The 17467-nt window shown below is 39.5% G+C and overlaps 1 protein-coding gene across 1 annotated transcript in view; it reads left to right on the forward strand.

The window, feature by feature from the left end:
- The window catches only part of RAB2A (RAB2A, member RAS oncogene family), a 74784-nt gene extending 57621 nt beyond the window's left edge, over positions 1-17163 (forward strand). Inside the window, exons 8-10 of the mRNA XM_019543090.1 lie at positions 2260-2371; positions 12660-12728; positions 15510-17163. Of these exons, the coding sequence (XP_019398635.1) occupies positions 2260-2371; positions 12660-12728; positions 15510-15605 (277 nt within the window). The 3' untranslated portion in view covers positions 15606-17163. The remainder of the gene's footprint in view (positions 1-2259; positions 2372-12659; positions 12729-15509) is intronic.
- Positions 17164-17467: the final 304 nt, after the last annotated feature.

Here is a 17467-nt window from a genome sequence, read left to right on the forward strand (position 1 = left end):
CCCCACACACACACTCAGCACTTGTGGAAAAAGAGCACTGCAGTCTGTCAGAGGGCATGCACCTTAAAATGCACGTGCAAATGAATGTGTGCTACATTGTATGTTGAACATCTTTGCATTTGGTTTGCTATTTTACCATGCCATATATAGTTTGCACATGTGGCATCTTATAAATTGTGACACAATTAATGTGGGGTTTCAGGTAGGTACCAGGCTGAAGTTCTGGGTTAGAAATTACACCTATTTTTAGCCATCAGTGCTAAGGGCCAAGTACAGACTGTCAGAAAGCCTGAGGTGGAATTGATATAATCTGTGCAGGTTTCTCTAAGCTGCATCAGTTCCACCACTAACTAGGGGTGCACCAATAGAGGATTTTGGGGCTGATACCAATGGCCGATTTTTTTTTAAGGAGCCATATCGGTTGATACTGATATGGTAACTGATATGTGGCCTGGCAACTTGGAAAGCGGTGTCCAGCTGTGCACATGCATGGGGGCATTTATCAGTGACATTATCAGGCCAAAAAAATCAATTGTTGATACTGTCAATTTTCATTATATCGGTGTCGATCCGATATGGGACCAATGTATCTGTGCACCTCTATCATTAACGAATGGAACTTGCATTCGCTCTTTGGTAGGGGGATGCAGGCAGATGCCTGCGCTGGCTGAGGCCAGAAAGTGGGAGGCAGTCCCACACACCTCCCAACCTATTGGGTGTTACCAAGAGCAGCTGACCCCAGCCAAGCTGGGGCCATCCATGGTTGCCTGTCCAACACATGCCCCAACCCCCTGCTTTCGGGGGGGGGGGAGGGAGGGAGTCAGGAGGAATCCAGCCCAGAATCTCTCCCCAGCCTTGTGGCAGTGGAGGGGAGGGGGCAGTAGAGGCCCCTGCCCTGGCACCAGCCCCTCCATTCTGGGGTCTGCCCAGCTGGCTTTCCCCTCCCCAGCTGGTATAGGTTGTGCAGCTCCACCCTCATGAGTTGGTGCATCTGATTGGGGAGGGGGGGAGAGAAGTCAGGAATTGAGCCCCTGCCCCTAGTCCCAGCCCTGCCAAGCTGGGGTCTGCACAGCTTGGGGAGACCCATGTGATGTGGGCTTCTCCCTGCCTGGCTGGGTCAGACTGTACAGCCCTGCCCCTCCAAGTCAGTGTCTCTGACCCATGGTGGGATGGAAATGGAGCCCCCTGCCATGGTTCTAACACTTCCAAGCTGGATGCTGTCCCAGAGACCCCAGCTCCAGGGGGCTAGGACCAGGGCAGCATGCTCTGTTTCCCCAATCTTCTCCCTTTCCTTCTCCTTTCCCCCTCATTGCCGGTCAGAGGTAATGTCTCATGGGGGGGAAGAGCTGTGCAGCCTGACCAGGTCTGGGGGAGAGACCCCATAGCACTTGGTTTCCCCCAGCTGGGCAAACCCCAGCTCAGGGGAGGGGATGGACTGGGACCAAGGTTGTGGGCTCTTTTCTGTTCCCACCCCCCTTGCAAGTCAAGAGGCAGTGACTTGAAGGGGGAGGGAGGAGGCTGCACAGCCCATCCTGGCCAGGTGACAACCCCCTCAGTGCAGGGCTCCTGCCAGTTGTGAAGACCACAGCTTGTGGGGAAACCCCCCCAGGGTGGGGGGTTCTGTTCCTCTGCCTCCCTCCTTCCCTCCCTCCACTACCCCACCCAGCTGATTAGTGCAGGTAAGATTCAGGCTGGGGAGCAGAGGCTTTGCTGCCTCAGCTCCATGACAGCCCAGGGGCGGAACCAACCTGGCTCAACCAGAGCAGAAGACCACTGCTGGAGACTAGCCTACCTGCACTGAAAGGGAGGGTTAGCAGGGGGCTGCAAAGCATTCTAAGATGTCAGGAGGACTGCCACCTAACTTAAGTTGGGAGGGGATCTGGAATAGAAATTCAATAAACCGGTCTAATCTAAACTGATTAAATCTGATACTATATCCATCCAGGTCTGTCTTAAACTGGGTTCTGTCATTTTGAAACTGGTCCATGAGTGCTGAATTTCTGTTCTGCTACAGGTTTAAGCTGGTTTCCAAACACTTATACCTGTTAATGTATAATTTCTGTACCTAGCCAAGAGTATCCCTTATGGTATTGGTGCTGTACTTCCGTTAATTTGACTTCACATAAGGATTCTAACAAGTATGAATGGTTCGCTTGATGAGATGCAAATGAATGTGACATGACTAGAAGCATCTCCAAAGGGTACTACTTGCAGTATAGTCTCATTCAGATAAGTAACTCTCTTGCTTTGTCATCTTAGCGATTTAGAATCTAGAAGAGAAGTGAGAAAAGAAGAAGGTGAAGCATTTGCACGAGAGCATGGACTCATCTTTATGGAGACTTCTGCCAAAACTGCTTCTAATGTAGAGGAGGTAATTAAAATTTCTGTTGATAATCTTTTAATAGAATGGTTGATTTTTTTTTTTTTTTTTTTTTAAGTTGCTGTCCTTTAATGCTTATGCATTTTTAAATTCCACATTCTTTTACATGCACCATTTTGAATTCTGTTTCTCGTCCCTTTTTAAAATTACTTGAAACCCTAATATTAATTTTATTTTAAAAACTGTTTGTACAGTGTAGTGTAGATTGTCTTAAGTTACTGAGAATGTAGGGATTACCCTTTGTGCCATGTTGGTTTTCTACAAATATATGTGGATCGGCTTTAATTTCTACCTGTCATAGCATGCCTGATAAACATGTATTGGTGGAGTACAGAGGGGGATGCCTCCAATTCTGAAATGTTCCAAAATCAAAAATGTCTGCTTCCCTTCTGCTCTCCCACCCACCCCCACACTCCCCTAGAAGAAAAGCCCCATATAAAATACCGGAAGAGAGTTTTAACTTTATTATTTACCTCTCCTTTTGTTAGGGTTTTTTGTGTTAGCTAGCACGGTGTAATAACTGTTCAGTCTGATTTTGGCATCCCTTACGTACTGTTGAAAAATACCTTTCTAGTTGTGCTCTAGCTAGTGCACCTCTTATTATGAGAGAGAAACAAACACAAAGCAAAACAACTTCACCTCGGGGAAGCCGAAAAGACCCCTTAACTACTTCGCTCCCAGAAGCATCAGCAGAAGTGCCATTTGTCTAATCTAGAGAAGTTAGATACAAACTTTAAACCAGGCAGCCTCCACATGTGCCTCCTAATTTCAAGAGTGGAGCTTTAAGGAAAAACCCTTAGTTACATAAACAGAATTTAAGATAGCACTATATATTCTGGTGCATCAGCTGTAGTATATGCTTTTCAAGGGATGGGGGTCAGCTGCTTCCTGGATCCAGGGGCTGCCCTGTGACTGGTCCCCTTCATTGGTGCTTCATATTGCACTTAATTTCAATGTGTGGCATGAACATGCTAGAGTAAGAGTCTGAGACTGGGAAACTAATTTCCAAAATAGGACTACTTCGGACCATGTGCAGCCCAGCTGCATGTGCATCCTTTGAGTATTCCAGGTTCAGGAGGAGCCCAAGATCTGGGGCTCGCCTTTCCATTAGAATGCGCACAGTGCAGCCCACATGCTGGGGTGTTGGTTGTAGCTGTGACACTCCCTTTGCCTGAAGAACAGTGTTTTTACCCAAAAGCTTGCAAAGAAGAATTTTCCAATTATTTTAGTCTAATAAAAGACACAAGATTTACTTGAAGAACCTTGTCTGCCCATGTGCTGGGACATTTTAAAGCTACGTGATGCGTATAGGCCTTGAAACTTTTAGACGTCCCAGCTTGTGGGTTGCACCTTTAACAGGTCGTGGTGCAGCTGTGTCCTGGGCAGGAGGCTGCAGGAGGGTTTGGGACACATGTCTAATCCCTCTGATCAGCTGGATATGGTACTGGGCCTCCATTTTGGGACCCCTTTGCCCTGGCAAACACAATCTGGGATTAGATCCCATTGTGTGATTTAAATTAACATCTGTCAGGGTTCTTCAGAATTAGGTAATTCTTTTTGGGTCAAGGTGCTTGTCTCTTGGGCTGGGGAGAATTAAGAAGAGAGTTCCTGATTGTTATGAATATTTTGGCTTTATTGGGAAATCTTTAGCAATTGCTAGAAATCATCCTGTTTCATAAAAATGATAAACTTCCATTTTAATGATATTTGCAGACGATGCCAAATTAAGGTATGGTGTGAGTAGAAAATAAGTAAAAGGACCTAGAGAAGTTAAAAATGTGGGCAGGGAATACTATAACTTTTGGCTGGCTTACGAAAACAAGATAATAGATTCAGGAAATACTAAAGGAAAGTATGTACAGAAGTGTACGCAAGGTATGAAAACAGGTCAGGTTTTGGTGGGTTTTTTTAATTGATGAAGTATGAGCAGTCTGTGCTGCTGTGAGCTACATAAACAAAAGTTGTCGCATCATAGACAAGGGAGGTAAATATAATGCTTCCACAAAGCATTATTGAGATTGGGTACCCAGAACAAGAACTTTGTTATAAATACAGCACTAAAGAGATGTCAAAAAATTTGAAGGTGTCCAAAAAAGAGATTACTGACCTGGAGGTATTAATTTAAAAACAAGGAATTATAAAGGTCTAAAGGATAGATCCAGTAAGCCCTCTAAACTCAAAATTTCTGTTTCCTTAAGGGTGATCGGACAGTCTACAGGTATTTTGAATGATGTAAACACCAAGCAGGGTGATAAACTTTTAAGGTGATCCAGCTGGAATTAATTAGATGAAATTAAGCAAAAGAAATATAGGCCACCTTGTGGGAGCACTTATCTTAGTGGTGACTTTTAGATTAATTTTCCACAGGAATTGGTGAAATCCTGATGACTGGGGAGAAGAAAGTTTGGAATAATAATCCAACCCCCCCCTCCCCCACACACACACACGCGCGCACACACTTTGGATTCTGCATTGACCAAGGGAACAGACCTGACTTAATAAACCTTATCAGCAATCTTTTTTTTGGCTGATGTGACCAATAATGTCACCAGTAAATGCCGTATGCATGTGCAGCTGCAGCATGTACGTGGTCAGCCCAGCAGCTTGCAGAGCAGCATCAGGCTAATAAGTCTTTTGGGGAGCAGGGAAGGTGGGGGCGCAATCAAGGCCCCTGCAGTGAGGGAGGTAGTGGGGCTGAGTGTGGAACAGAGTTGTGACTGGTTCATCCATGGGGAGATGGGGAGGCTCCCACTGCTGCATGTACCCCTGGGGGGGGAGCCATAGAAGACATGTAAGCCCCAGATCTGTGCATGGGGTGTGAGGGTAGGCTGCTGCTGCTGTGCTTTGGATGGCACCAAGCTCTTTCCAGTGAGGGGTTTTGTGCTCCACCTGAGTGGCGGTAGCACTGGGGATAGCTACAGGGGTCTCCCTCTCCCAACACTGCTGCCCACAACGAGCACAGCCCTGACCTATCTCTCTCTAGGAAAAGCCTGGCACTGCCCCTGGCCCTAGCCTGCAGCAGCAGCCGGGCCTTGCTCCATGCACAGATCCTGAGGCCATGTGCCACCCATGACTCCTCCGGGAGTGTATGCAGCCATGGGACACTGTTCCCCCTGGACAAGTTGCTTGTGGCTCTGTCCTGTTCCCAGCCCCAGCCGCACTCTCTCCCTCATTACTCTCATGAACTTGTAGGGGGGAAAATCTAGAAAGTTTCCTGGTTTGGGTTTTTCTTTTTTCCCCATGTAACATGGCGATTGTTATCATTGCAGATTTTGCTCCCTAAATAACTGACCGCTGCTAATAAATTGATTTTGTTTCCTTTTTTTCCCTTCCATTCTCCCCACCCTTGCAAGGCAGTATCATTAGTAATATCAAGATCAATCAAATGTGAGTTATCTTTTGTTCCTGAAATTATTCAGTTGCATTCTGTGGTTACTTTCTTCAAAATCTAGTCAGTGACCAGGGTGAACTCTTGCTTTACTGTCACTGACTGATCCCTCCTCTGATTGCCCATTCAGTGCTATATAAATCTAATTTGGATAATTTTTTTACTAATATTCCAAAGTATGCCACAATTTTTAAAAAATAGTCTCTGCATATTCTATCAAAGATCTTATGATTATAGCAAGAAGTGGCTGGTACACCATAACTAAAAAGCAATATGACACACAGGCTGCCTTTTTCACTCTCCCAACTTGAGATCAGTTTGTTTTTTGATGCATGCAACATCATTCTGGAATGTAATTTTCCTAGATGCTGGAAATAGTGCGATTTCTCTCTGGTTATTCCAGTTGGCAAGGTCACACTTCTTTGGCAATTTTACCATAAGCCCTCTTTCTACTGTACTGGATCTTTTTTTTTTTTTCATTCCATGTTCTATTTTAAAAGATTATCTGGAGGGCTGTGTTGTTACTTGCTTTAAACATCTCTTCAATACAATTATCCTCTCCAACTGTGTCTCCAGTATTATGGTTACTGCTGGCTTTTCCAATTTATGCCACTGTAATGTTTCATGATTCTGTAACAAGCTCTAGTAGTAGGCATTTGATACATGTTCCTATTTGGTCATTCACTTGGTTCATTTTAAGATATCCTGAAAATGTTCTGCCTATCATTCATTCGTTTGTTTTTTAATAAGTGGGGTTGCAAGATCCACAGAAATTTTATTACAACAGTGAGGCTTGGACCAGAAAATTGACCCAAAATGGCATTGCAAATTCAGAAAGGGAGTGACCATAAAAAACACGGGGAGCTGCCTAGAGCTCTGTATTCTTTTCGTCACTTACTTGAATTTTCTCTTTTTTTTTTTTTTTTTAGCAACATGCTATGGGGTGCCACTTAACATTAGCACTGTTAGGTGTGCAAACACTGGTGCATGATTCATAAGATTCAATCTAGAAATTTCAAATAGAAGTTCATGGTATCAAAAATATTCTGACCTGTTATGGTCTTTTGGAGTTATTTGCAATAGAAAAATCATTTACGAATTTTTCTGTAATCCAAGAACAAGTGAAATGGCATTGTCTGAGTGGTGCCTTAAATCTAAACACGTTGAGAACCATTGATATAGGTAGCATTCTGGTGTCTTCCTACAAAGAATCAATATCTTGGTTTTCTTCAGTTGACTCCTTTAGGATTTTGAACCCATTTTTTAGTGTTTATATCTTTTTTTTAATTAAGAATGGTTGAGTCATCATTGTCCTCTTCTAACCTTCTTCGTCCTCTTGAACTTTGCCTTCAGTTTTGCAGCATAAAAGTGCTCATGTCTACATGCAGTTTCATCTTATCTGTGAAATCACCAGCTCTAATCTCATCTAGGCTTTCTTAGAAAACTAAGAGCTGGCAATATCTGAGGGGGACCTCAAGTCTTTTGAGAGGTACCTTTAGTCTAAATGGATTGAGAGCCACTGGGCTAGATGTATTCTGGTGTGGCTTCTGGTGTTTTGTTTTTGTGGTCATTTTTGTTCATTATATGAGATGGGTTTCCTAGCCTTGTGCATAGCCTTAGGTTAATGAGGCTTTATTAATCGTTACAGCTATCCCTGTGTAGAAGTCCTACATTTGCTATCAAGGGTATACACTTCAGTAGCTTCAGGTGTTCCAAGTCAAGACTTAAGTCCACTAGAACTGTGACTTCTAAACACAGTGGTGTATTAATACAATGACTTAATAGTGGATTTGATACTTGCAATGAAATCTCAGAATAGATTAAACCAGCAGTTCACAATTTGGTCTTTAGAGCACTGGGTCTGGTGTATGAGAACTGACTGGTCATGTGATGCTGATTCTTTCTTTCCTGCTGTTAAATTGCATTAAAGGATCCTAAAAATATCTTTTCTAATATTAATTATCCATGTAAGCAATTCATGTATAGTTTCTACAGGGATAATAGTCAATCATAAATGGAAGATAAAGTGGCCGACACAACAACTAGGAACTGATTCAATTTTTTTTTTTTTAAAGATGCCTTTTAACTAGACTAAATTGTTATTAGAACTCAGCCTTTCCCTAATGTAAACCTTTTTTCAAAGCATATTATGCTGTTCTTCTAAGACGAGCTTATTTATCTGATTTGTTTTTAAATGCTAATCTGAGGGGAACAGCTATTCAACATAATTTTGCTAGTGAAATTCTACTTAACATGAGGGTTTTGTGTAATTAAGTGTGTAATGTTAAGTGTTTTAAACCTAAGACTTGGATATGGAATGGTGCTTCTTAAACTATGGGAGGATTGGAAATTTGTGAAGACTAGAACTGGCTAAATAGCATAGTGTACAGTTCTATGGAGATTTTTTAAATGTAATTTCTTTTTTTTGGGGGAGGGGGGGGTGTTAATTGTGCTGTACTGCCAACCTCCCAGATCCTTGCAGCTCCTCACTGAAATAGATATTCATATCTTTTTCAATGGTGAGGGACTATTTTGAAGTTACAAAGCTTTCCAGAACAGCCTCTCCAGAGATCCTTGAAGTCTGTTCCAGTCCTGCAAACAAGAGGTGTGGAAGTTCTGGGAACCCTGGCTCCAGCTGAAGTTGTTGGGGCTTCCAGGTTCCTTGTTAAAGAGTCAGGAGATAAGCCCTTAGCTGATCATGGTTTTCAGACTCCATAGCAAAGAACCTAGAAATGCTTGCATGGCTGGCTGTTCCTGAATTGAGTCCTGGAATACTTCCAGGCAGACTTCCCCAGGACCCAAGGACATGAAGCTTGCAGGTCCCCACTGCAAAACAGCAGTGAGGCAGTGTATGTAAAGGTTTGGGTCCCCAGCTCTTGGTCAGGGTCAGGTTTCCAAGTCGAGGGCAAGCCACCAAGAATTCATTGCAAGGTCTGACTTAAAAGTTTTTTGAACTTGAGTTGTCTCAAAGAAAACATTTCAGGCTTACTAATAAGTCAGCATTCCCTTTAAAAGAATTTTGTTGTAGAACTACTAACCAGGTATAATGAATGGCAATGACTATGCAAGTTTGCTATATTTTTTTTCTCTATTATCCACCTGAAAATATATTTGGCTTCATTGACTATCTGAGGCACACCTTTTAGTTAGTCATACATTATTAATACCACAATAGTTTCTGTTGTTTTATCTTAATATTTAATGGAGGGAGGGGAAAAGGTAAGAAATGTAACTCCAGGAATTAACTAACTTAAAGTCTTAACTAAATATGGCTAAAAGTCATATTTGTCTGACTGGTATTTTGTAACTTACTTTTACATTTTTTCATTGTTACATCTAATACTATAGCATTTAAGCAGTAAAAGTGATGGTATTGCAGATAGTTGACCAGCTGGTTCATTGATTTCCAGTGATGCAGTTTGAATATGACCACCAGATGGCAGCATGTTACATGAACAGAAAATGTCATTGTTACATTTTTTGAGTTTTCAGCAGAGAAAGTGTTCTTTTCTTTAAATGAAAACAGAAATATAAATGCTTTTCCATTATTGTGCTCATGGACCTTTTAAAAATCAATAATAATTCATTTAATTATTAGCTTTGCAATAGTAATCATCCTCATAGTTATTGCAGAGACCCTCATTAAAAAGTTCATCATTGCAACAAGCTTCAGAGGTAGAGAGGTGCAATTATCCTTACTTTTATAAATAGGAAAAGTGAACCACTAAAAAGTGATTTGCCCAATGTGCTTAACCTGTGGTAAAGTCGTGGCTAGAACCCAGATTATCTGAGTCCATATCAAATGTTTTAAACACAAAATAATTTCTCTGAATGTATTCTTGACATGAGTACAAAGACAGATATAGGCAATGTTACTTATCCCGATATGAATTTCCAAGGTAATAGAAAGGGGAAATCATTAGTTGTAAAGGATATTAACCCCTTTTTCCCTTGTGTGTAGTGCAGTTTATTTTATTGTCTTGGTCCCCAAGATAAGTAGGTGCCCAACACATTTGTGGAGCTGGTGTGCAGGCCAGATTTGGTGCACAAGGCCAGAAATTTGGTGGCAGGACAAGCAAAGGCAGTGTTAATTGCTGTGCTTTTGGAGAACCACAGCAGTTAACACTGCCACTACTCGCCCCCCCGCAAAATTTCCAGACCTGTGGGGAGCCCCACGTGGCCCACAGAGCCACGTCATTTGGCTTATCTTGGTCACCCATGCCCTAGATCAGTGGTCTCCAAACCTTTTTGATCATGCACTCCTATCAGTAAAAAATTTTTGAACACACACCCTCAATGTATGTATATTTATATTTGCACACCCCCTATCAGTAAAAAAAATTTTTGAGCACGCACCCCCAATATAGGTATATAAATAGAAGTTCTAACATTGTCTTCGCACACCCCAATGGATTGTCTTGCGCGCACCCTATTTCAGAGACCACTGCCCTAGATAATGATTGCGTTGAATTCATTTGGATGTGAAGCTTTCAATGAGCATTATATGTATTTGAGTTTCCAATTCTTGTACCAATGTATGTGCTAGAAACTACCTTTTTTGCTTTGAAGTGCATCTTAGTTTAAATATGAATTTATCAGAACCCACAAAAAAATTAGGGTTTTTTTTTTTGGTTTTTTTTTTGGTTTTTTGGGGTTTTTTTTTAAGTGCTGGGTATGACACATTTTTTCACTTTCATAACTGGCTAGTAATTTTCCTTCTGAATCAGTACCAATGAGGAACATGTTATGGTATATTTTAACTAATATTTTTCTTCTGAGAAATCAAAACTTTTAAATTGAATTATAGATTATAGATTGAATTGGTTATTTCCCAGCGTAACATGTCAGACTACAACTGCTTTAGTACTAATAATTGGTGTTTCAGAGCCATAATGACAAGCTGTTAATCTGTGACTTGGAGTTAATTTAAGATAACTGATTGATTTAAAATTTAATTATTCTTTATATTTTTGGAACAAGAACAGTAGTTCAGCGAAGTACTTAAGCTTGGGCTGAATAAGTTAAGCACGGGGGGTGGGGTAGTCCAACCAAATTCAGTACAGTGATTTACACTTTTAACCTAGGTAGAAGTCTTAGTTAATGTCATTGCCATAAACGCACATTTTCCTTTGTCTAAAATAAAGCTTTGGCTGGAAACTAATAGCTGGAAACTCTAATAGCTTTTCTTTGACTTAAGTATAAAGTTAACAACTGTAAGAAGTAGGCATGCTCAGTAATGAATTCTAGGACTGTGGTGTACATGCCAATTGTTAAGTGCTTGTTTATGTGAAGTTATCATAACACATTTTCAGGACTTCATGGTTCTGTTTAATGTTCTTCTCTAATGGGAGCAAGTGAATATCCATGTAAGAGATTCCAGCTGTGTTAATTCTGAAGTTGTGACCATAGTTTTCAATTAGTCAAATGTATATGGATGTTGGAATAAATGGTGTGCTATCAGGAGCAAAGATAAGTTTGGGGGCTGGTGGAAGGGAGGGGTTCCGCCCTCTTTATATGGAGAACTTTAATTTCTGAGGAGTGTGAATCAATTTGTAGTTGGCTGAAAGCCAGTTTTTTCCCTCAACTCTAACACACGTTTGAAAAACGTACTCACTTCCTAAGTGCCTTGTGAATCTGCAATGATTAATTCTTCTCATTATTTTGCTGCAAATTCTCATGACCCTCTGTGATGATTCGATCACCCACTTAGAGTTTATGCATATTCATATCTTTCCACTCCTGCCGCAGTCGTTCAAGTCTCCTTCACTGACTGTGGTATGTGCTTGGTGCAGTAATTGAGCTGCAGTAGATTGATTACTCTGGGGAGCTGTAAGGCCTTTAAAGGTGAAAACATATCAGTCCTGTTAATTAGGAAACAAAGCTCTGGTGGCAAGTTCAGCAGTCAAATGCTTCCACTGTAGAAATGAGGAAAGGTATGATTTGTTCCTCTCTGTGAACCCTGTTTACTTTTTTATATTTGAATTAGATCCATATCAGATGTAGTGGACTTCTGAAGAAAATAGCATGTCTTGTCTAATGATACGGGGGAGAGTATTTCAAGACGAGATTTTTTTTGTTTGTTTGTTTGTTTGTAGTATTGAGTATAGATATTAACTATTGTCAATCAAACCTTAAATTATATATTACCTATTAGGAGTTACTTGACCTATAAATGGAAAAAAAAAGATTAACTTTTTTTTTGCATCTCGATATGGATAACTAGTCCTTCTCTACTAACATCCTTATAGTTAACAATATGTTAGCTTGGCCTTAAATGTACTATTGGGCAAATCTTTGCTCTGAATTCTCTGAAGCCTACATCTTTGGCTTTTACTGCTCAACCAGTTGTCTAGCTTTGCATGTACGTGATTAATTGAAGAGGATAAATTCTTAAAATTAGGTGAATATTAAATGATGGCATAAGGTTTTGTCTAACAGAGAGAGAGCATCCTTACATCAACATCATCGTAAGTACCCTGTGGTTTTATGTTGCTAAGCACTCTAATCTAGAGTGACATATTACAAAGATACAGAGATATTTAGAGTGGGGAGAACCATCTGCCACATTATCCATAAGATCCAGAAATAAAGTATTTAAGAGTAATTTATATTTTAAAAACCACTTTCCTTAGTAATGATTGGACAGCAGCTTTTATAATACAGATGCTGTTGTTATAAAATACCAGTATTTGTAGGCTGTGATTGATGCTTCTTCAGGTGAGTTACTATACCTCATCTTCATTCCTGTTGCTGTTGAGGTCAGTGGTAGATTCCCATTGAAGTCGGTGAGATCAGGGTTGGACTTTTCATGTGTTATTTTTTTACTTTGAAAAGCGTATTGTATCCATTTGTTTCATCTCAAATTGATCTAAAATTCCTTTTTTATTGTAGGCATTTATTAATACTGCAAAGGAAATCTACGAGAAAATCCAAGAAGGAGTCTTTGATATCAATAATGAGGTAATTTTTTTACCATATTCTGATAGCATACTCTTGTTGGGGGTTTTTTCCAAAAGCATTGCTCTCTTTTCACAAGAGCTTGGGTTATCTAGTAGAACAAGTTTATCACAAAATTCTAACTGAGAACCCAAACACATTATTATAGAATATTTATAGATCCCTTTTGACATAAAATTGTCTGCTATTGTGATGAAAATGGATTAAAATAAGTGACCCTATCCATCCATGAAGCATCACAAAATCATATAAATCCCCAAAAGAGAAGAAAATCCACTTTCATCCACTTCTCCATATGGTGTCATCTGCTTTCAAAGATAATTTTCCACTGTGTAAATGGGGAGACCGTGTTAATGGGCCAGATGTACTACATGAGTGATCTAGTATTAGGAGGGGGACTGGAAGGAATTCTATAAAGTATGATTGAAAAATACTGGTTTAGGTGACTGGATTCTATAAGGAGTAAAATATTAGCTACTTTACTTTGTCTATACAAATTGCTCAAAGTAAAGCTAATGATAGCCTGTTTTGGTTTCATACCAAACAAATGCTGAAATTCAAAAAGCCTTTGTATTATTGAACCACAGAAAATTTCTGCTCTAATCTTTCAGCTCTCAAGCGCACCATTATTTTGCAATAGAGGGCCTTGGATAGCTTGGAAGTTATGAAATCATTAACAAATTGCTGGTTTGAATTTAGAACAGGTTACTATCATCTAAAATAATAGCTCTTCAGTATGTTTGTGAAATGTGAGGGGTAATTAGCCTATTTGTAGCATCTAATGAAGCTGGCTGTCACCTATGAAAACTTATGCCTCTGACCAAGTTAGTTTCCCAAGTGCCCCCCTGCACTACCTTCTTGTAAAATATGTTGGTGGGATGAGTCAAATTTTCAGTGAACTAGTATTCACCTCAGTAATGCCATATTTTGCAGCTATCTGGTTAATCTAATAGAAGCTGTTATAGAATCATAGAAAGTTAGGGTTGAAAGGGATCTCAGGAAGTGATCTAGTCCAACCCCCTGTTCAAAGCCTCTGCCACAAGACATCCGAATGATTAGCATTTGTCACACTTGTTGACAGTTGAAGATGTCCTTAGTACACAAACTTTTCTTTCACCCTTAAGCTTTCCCATCAAGGTCCTAAGCTAAAACACGTTAATAGGACAACAGGGAATTCTGCACAGCCGCTAGCCATTCCATACCAATCCTGTGAATAAGGATATTCATTTTCCAGGGCTGTCAGTCTGACATATCTGAATAAGAATGACAGTCACTACAATGTTGCTGTGTTGGGAATTGGTAAGGGAAGTGACAGAACTGCATTAAATTGTTCCACCTGCTCCTTGCTTATCATACAAGTTTACAAAGTAAAACATTACATACAGTTAGGGCAAGAGTAGACATCAGCAAGATGTCATTGCAGAGTTTCAGTAATACCCCAGCTGGTTGCACTAAATGGCTTGTGACTAAAGAGAACTTCACCCTTATGCATTGGTTCTGAAAACAAAACTCCAGTTTCTCAGAAAAATCTATTTGTAAATTCTCATTAACATTTTTCATCCAATTTGTTCAGAGTTCAGGTTCTTCAGGGTTAATGTGCCATATAATCTTGAGTTGGTTTTAAGGAGATGCTGTTCACTTAAAGACTGATGCTATATAGATTGGATGGTAATCAGGGCCTCTGAAAAGGCATGCTCATTGTATCTGTCGAGTTGCATATAGTAGCTGACTGCTTTACTGTGCCTTATGGAGCTTTGATTGCAATATGCTGTCAAGAGCCAACAGTCCATGCTATTTATTTGGCTTAATGCCAGGTCTGGCTCCTTGATTCCTCAAGAAGTTGCTACCAGCCCAGAGGGGGCAAAACCAATGAGCCATAGGGCATGCTTTTTATTAAAGAGGAGTCAAAGAGCGAAAAGAAACCACATCAGCTGCTGTCAATACCGAGCTAGTGCCAGAAACCCCAAGGCTACTACTGTTGCAGAACAACTGCCAAGCACTATAAATCTGAGATTTACTGTGACGCAAAGTTTCCTTAAGAGCTTAATTTCTGAAGCTACTGTATTACTTTTCTCAAAGTGCTGTATTTTTAGGTAAAATCCACTTGAGGGAGTGAGGGTTAAGATATAAGTGTGAGTTTGATGAATGAAAGAGCTGCGCTGTGTGTGGGTTCTTGGCGAGTAGCCATGTCTTTGGGGATCATAGAAATTATTGATGACACAGAACACTCGTATGCCCTTAGCCTGTACAGCTGATTCAACATGGAAAGAAATGCTGTCTAAAGAGGAAAAGTTTTGCATTGTATTAAAGCAGTCGAGGTTTGAATCTATGTTCCTTTCTCCTTTAAAATTTTCTTTTTCTTTTTCCTTTCCTTTTCTTTTCTTTTCTCCTTTTTGCTTTTCTTTCTTGCTTTTGTTAGGAACATATACTATTTAAAAAGCCTTTTTCTTGTATGCAATTATAGGTAAATAATACTTTTGCTGAATGATTGTTTTCTTGCTTTCAAATTCAGAACTGTTTTACAGAAATTAAATGGAAATAAAGGAAACAAGAAGGAAAGCATCTCCCTTTCCCCTGCGCCCTCCCCCCCACTTTACTTCCTTAATTGATATTAGGCATATTTTTAAATAGAATTTTGCTGTGGCTTATTGCACACAAAAATGAAGAGAGATCTTGTTTTAGATAGGTTCCTAAACAAAAAGAAATTAACTTATTTCAGTGCTTTTAGCATAATAAAATGGCCTAAAGTAATTATACTGTGTATTCAACTTTTTCTTATTTCAGGCAAATGGAATTAAAATTGGCCCTCAACATGCTGCTACTAATGCAACACTTGCAGGCAATCAGGGAGGACAACAAGCTGGTGGAGGCTGCTGTTGAGCCTATTTTTACTTTCTAGCTACCTGAATGGGGCCTACTAACTTGTTCTTTCACCCTCCCCCACTCCAGCTCAACTGACACATGAAACTATTGTAAGTTGGTTTCATGTTGCAGGAGAAGACTTTATCCTTCAAATTCTTGTATAACTTTGAATAAATGGTTAATGTTCACTTAAGAGACAGATTTTGGAGATTGTATTCATATCTATTTACATTTGATTTCTAGGTCAATTGATGTGATTATTTTTGTTAAATGTTGTCTTGTGCCCTTGACTACAAACTGAATTGTATTAAACACTACAAAGTCATCTGAGTATTTTAATCAGTTTGTGTAGTTAGGTTTCCCAGCTACTGTGGTTACCTAATGTTTAATATCGTAGAGCTGTCCTCAAGTTTTTGTCAATTTTCAAGGCTATAAAGAGAAGCAGAAAGGACTCTTTTAATTCTGTATTTATCATTTACTTTCTGTATATATAGTTTAATAACCTGCTTGGGTGTATTTGCCAAGCTAGAATTCTTTAATGCATTTGCATAAATTCTATACTATTTAGAGCTTGAAAACTACAGGAGCATTATTAGAAATTGCTTGGACGCTGAATTTTAAACCTTTTTGACATTGTTAGCATGTTTATCTTCTGTCATTATCCTGAAGTCCAAGAAAAAAATGCTTAATGTATATTACTAGAGGCTACATGTGTGTTACCTATTTTAATGCCAAATGTTTGCTGTTTGTTCACAATTTCCACAGCACCTCTTCAAAAATGGATTAGCTGTTTGCCTTAATGAATACTGTAGGTAAAAACTGAGAATGATGAATGAAAAATACAGGAGGAATTGATACCCATTTAAAGTGGCACATTATGAAGATTTTTTTTTTAATAATGTTGTTTCCCCACCTCTTGTTTACACTTCATTTCTAGGTATATTTTTCATGCAGGACAGTTGGGGGGTGTTGTTTTTTGGGGGTTGCTTTTCCAACCTAGATGTACAGTGACTGTGTAAAGTTTTTCTTTTAGTGAAAACTTGTAATCCTAAATATATGGTAAGCATCTTGTCTATTGTGAAGTGGGGGGGTGACAATAAAATCTGCCAGATGGAAAATCTTGATAAAAGCCAAAACTGGAAATGGTTTGGTACTTATTATGGTGGTGATGTAAGGATGAGAGGGAGAGGTGGTACTCATAATGACATGGCTAAAACAGTGCAAAATAAAATCCTCTGTTTAAGTATTATATTTGTTTAAAGTGCAGAATATTCAATGTTGGTTTGACTGCAAATGAACAAAAATGAACTAATTCTTCATATTTCTATCTAATTCATAAATAAAGGGGTGACATTAGATCATGATCTGTATGTCTCCCTGAAGAAATGAATTTTAACTACAGTTTTGTCTTACTGGACCAGCTGAGACAGATTTGGGGGACATAGATTCCTCTCTCATTTCATCTCACTTTACAGTCAAGCTACAAGGGGGAGCATTGACTTCAGAAGTGAATAAACCTTAATTTAAGAAGTGTAACATAGCAATGGGTCTGAGATTAAATAAAGTTTTAAAAATATTTGGGGTCTTTTGCTCTTTTTATAGAGGAAGTTTATCCATAGGGCACAAATAGTACCAGTATCTTTCTTGTCCCTTTAGGATTTTAAAAGAATTAAAATTGCAGTTTACACTACATTATATCCTTCAGCTGCATTCTCAAGCTTTTGAGACGTGTACCTCCACACTTATACCACAGTTATGAATTTTAATTGTTTATAATGTACCATACTTTGCAATCAAAGCTACGTAAAACATTAAGCATTTATAAAGCAGAAAAAGAAAGTGTTAACCTTCTAACCTTAGTGTAGAAGCTTGAAGATGAT

Source organism: Crocodylus porosus, unplaced genomic scaffold, assembly GCF_001723895.1.
Source record: "Crocodylus porosus isolate Cpor-Errol unplaced genomic scaffold, CroPor_comp1, whole genome shotgun sequence".
In the NCBI taxonomy this organism is placed as follows: Eukaryota; Metazoa; Chordata; order Crocodylia; family Crocodylidae; genus Crocodylus; species Crocodylus porosus.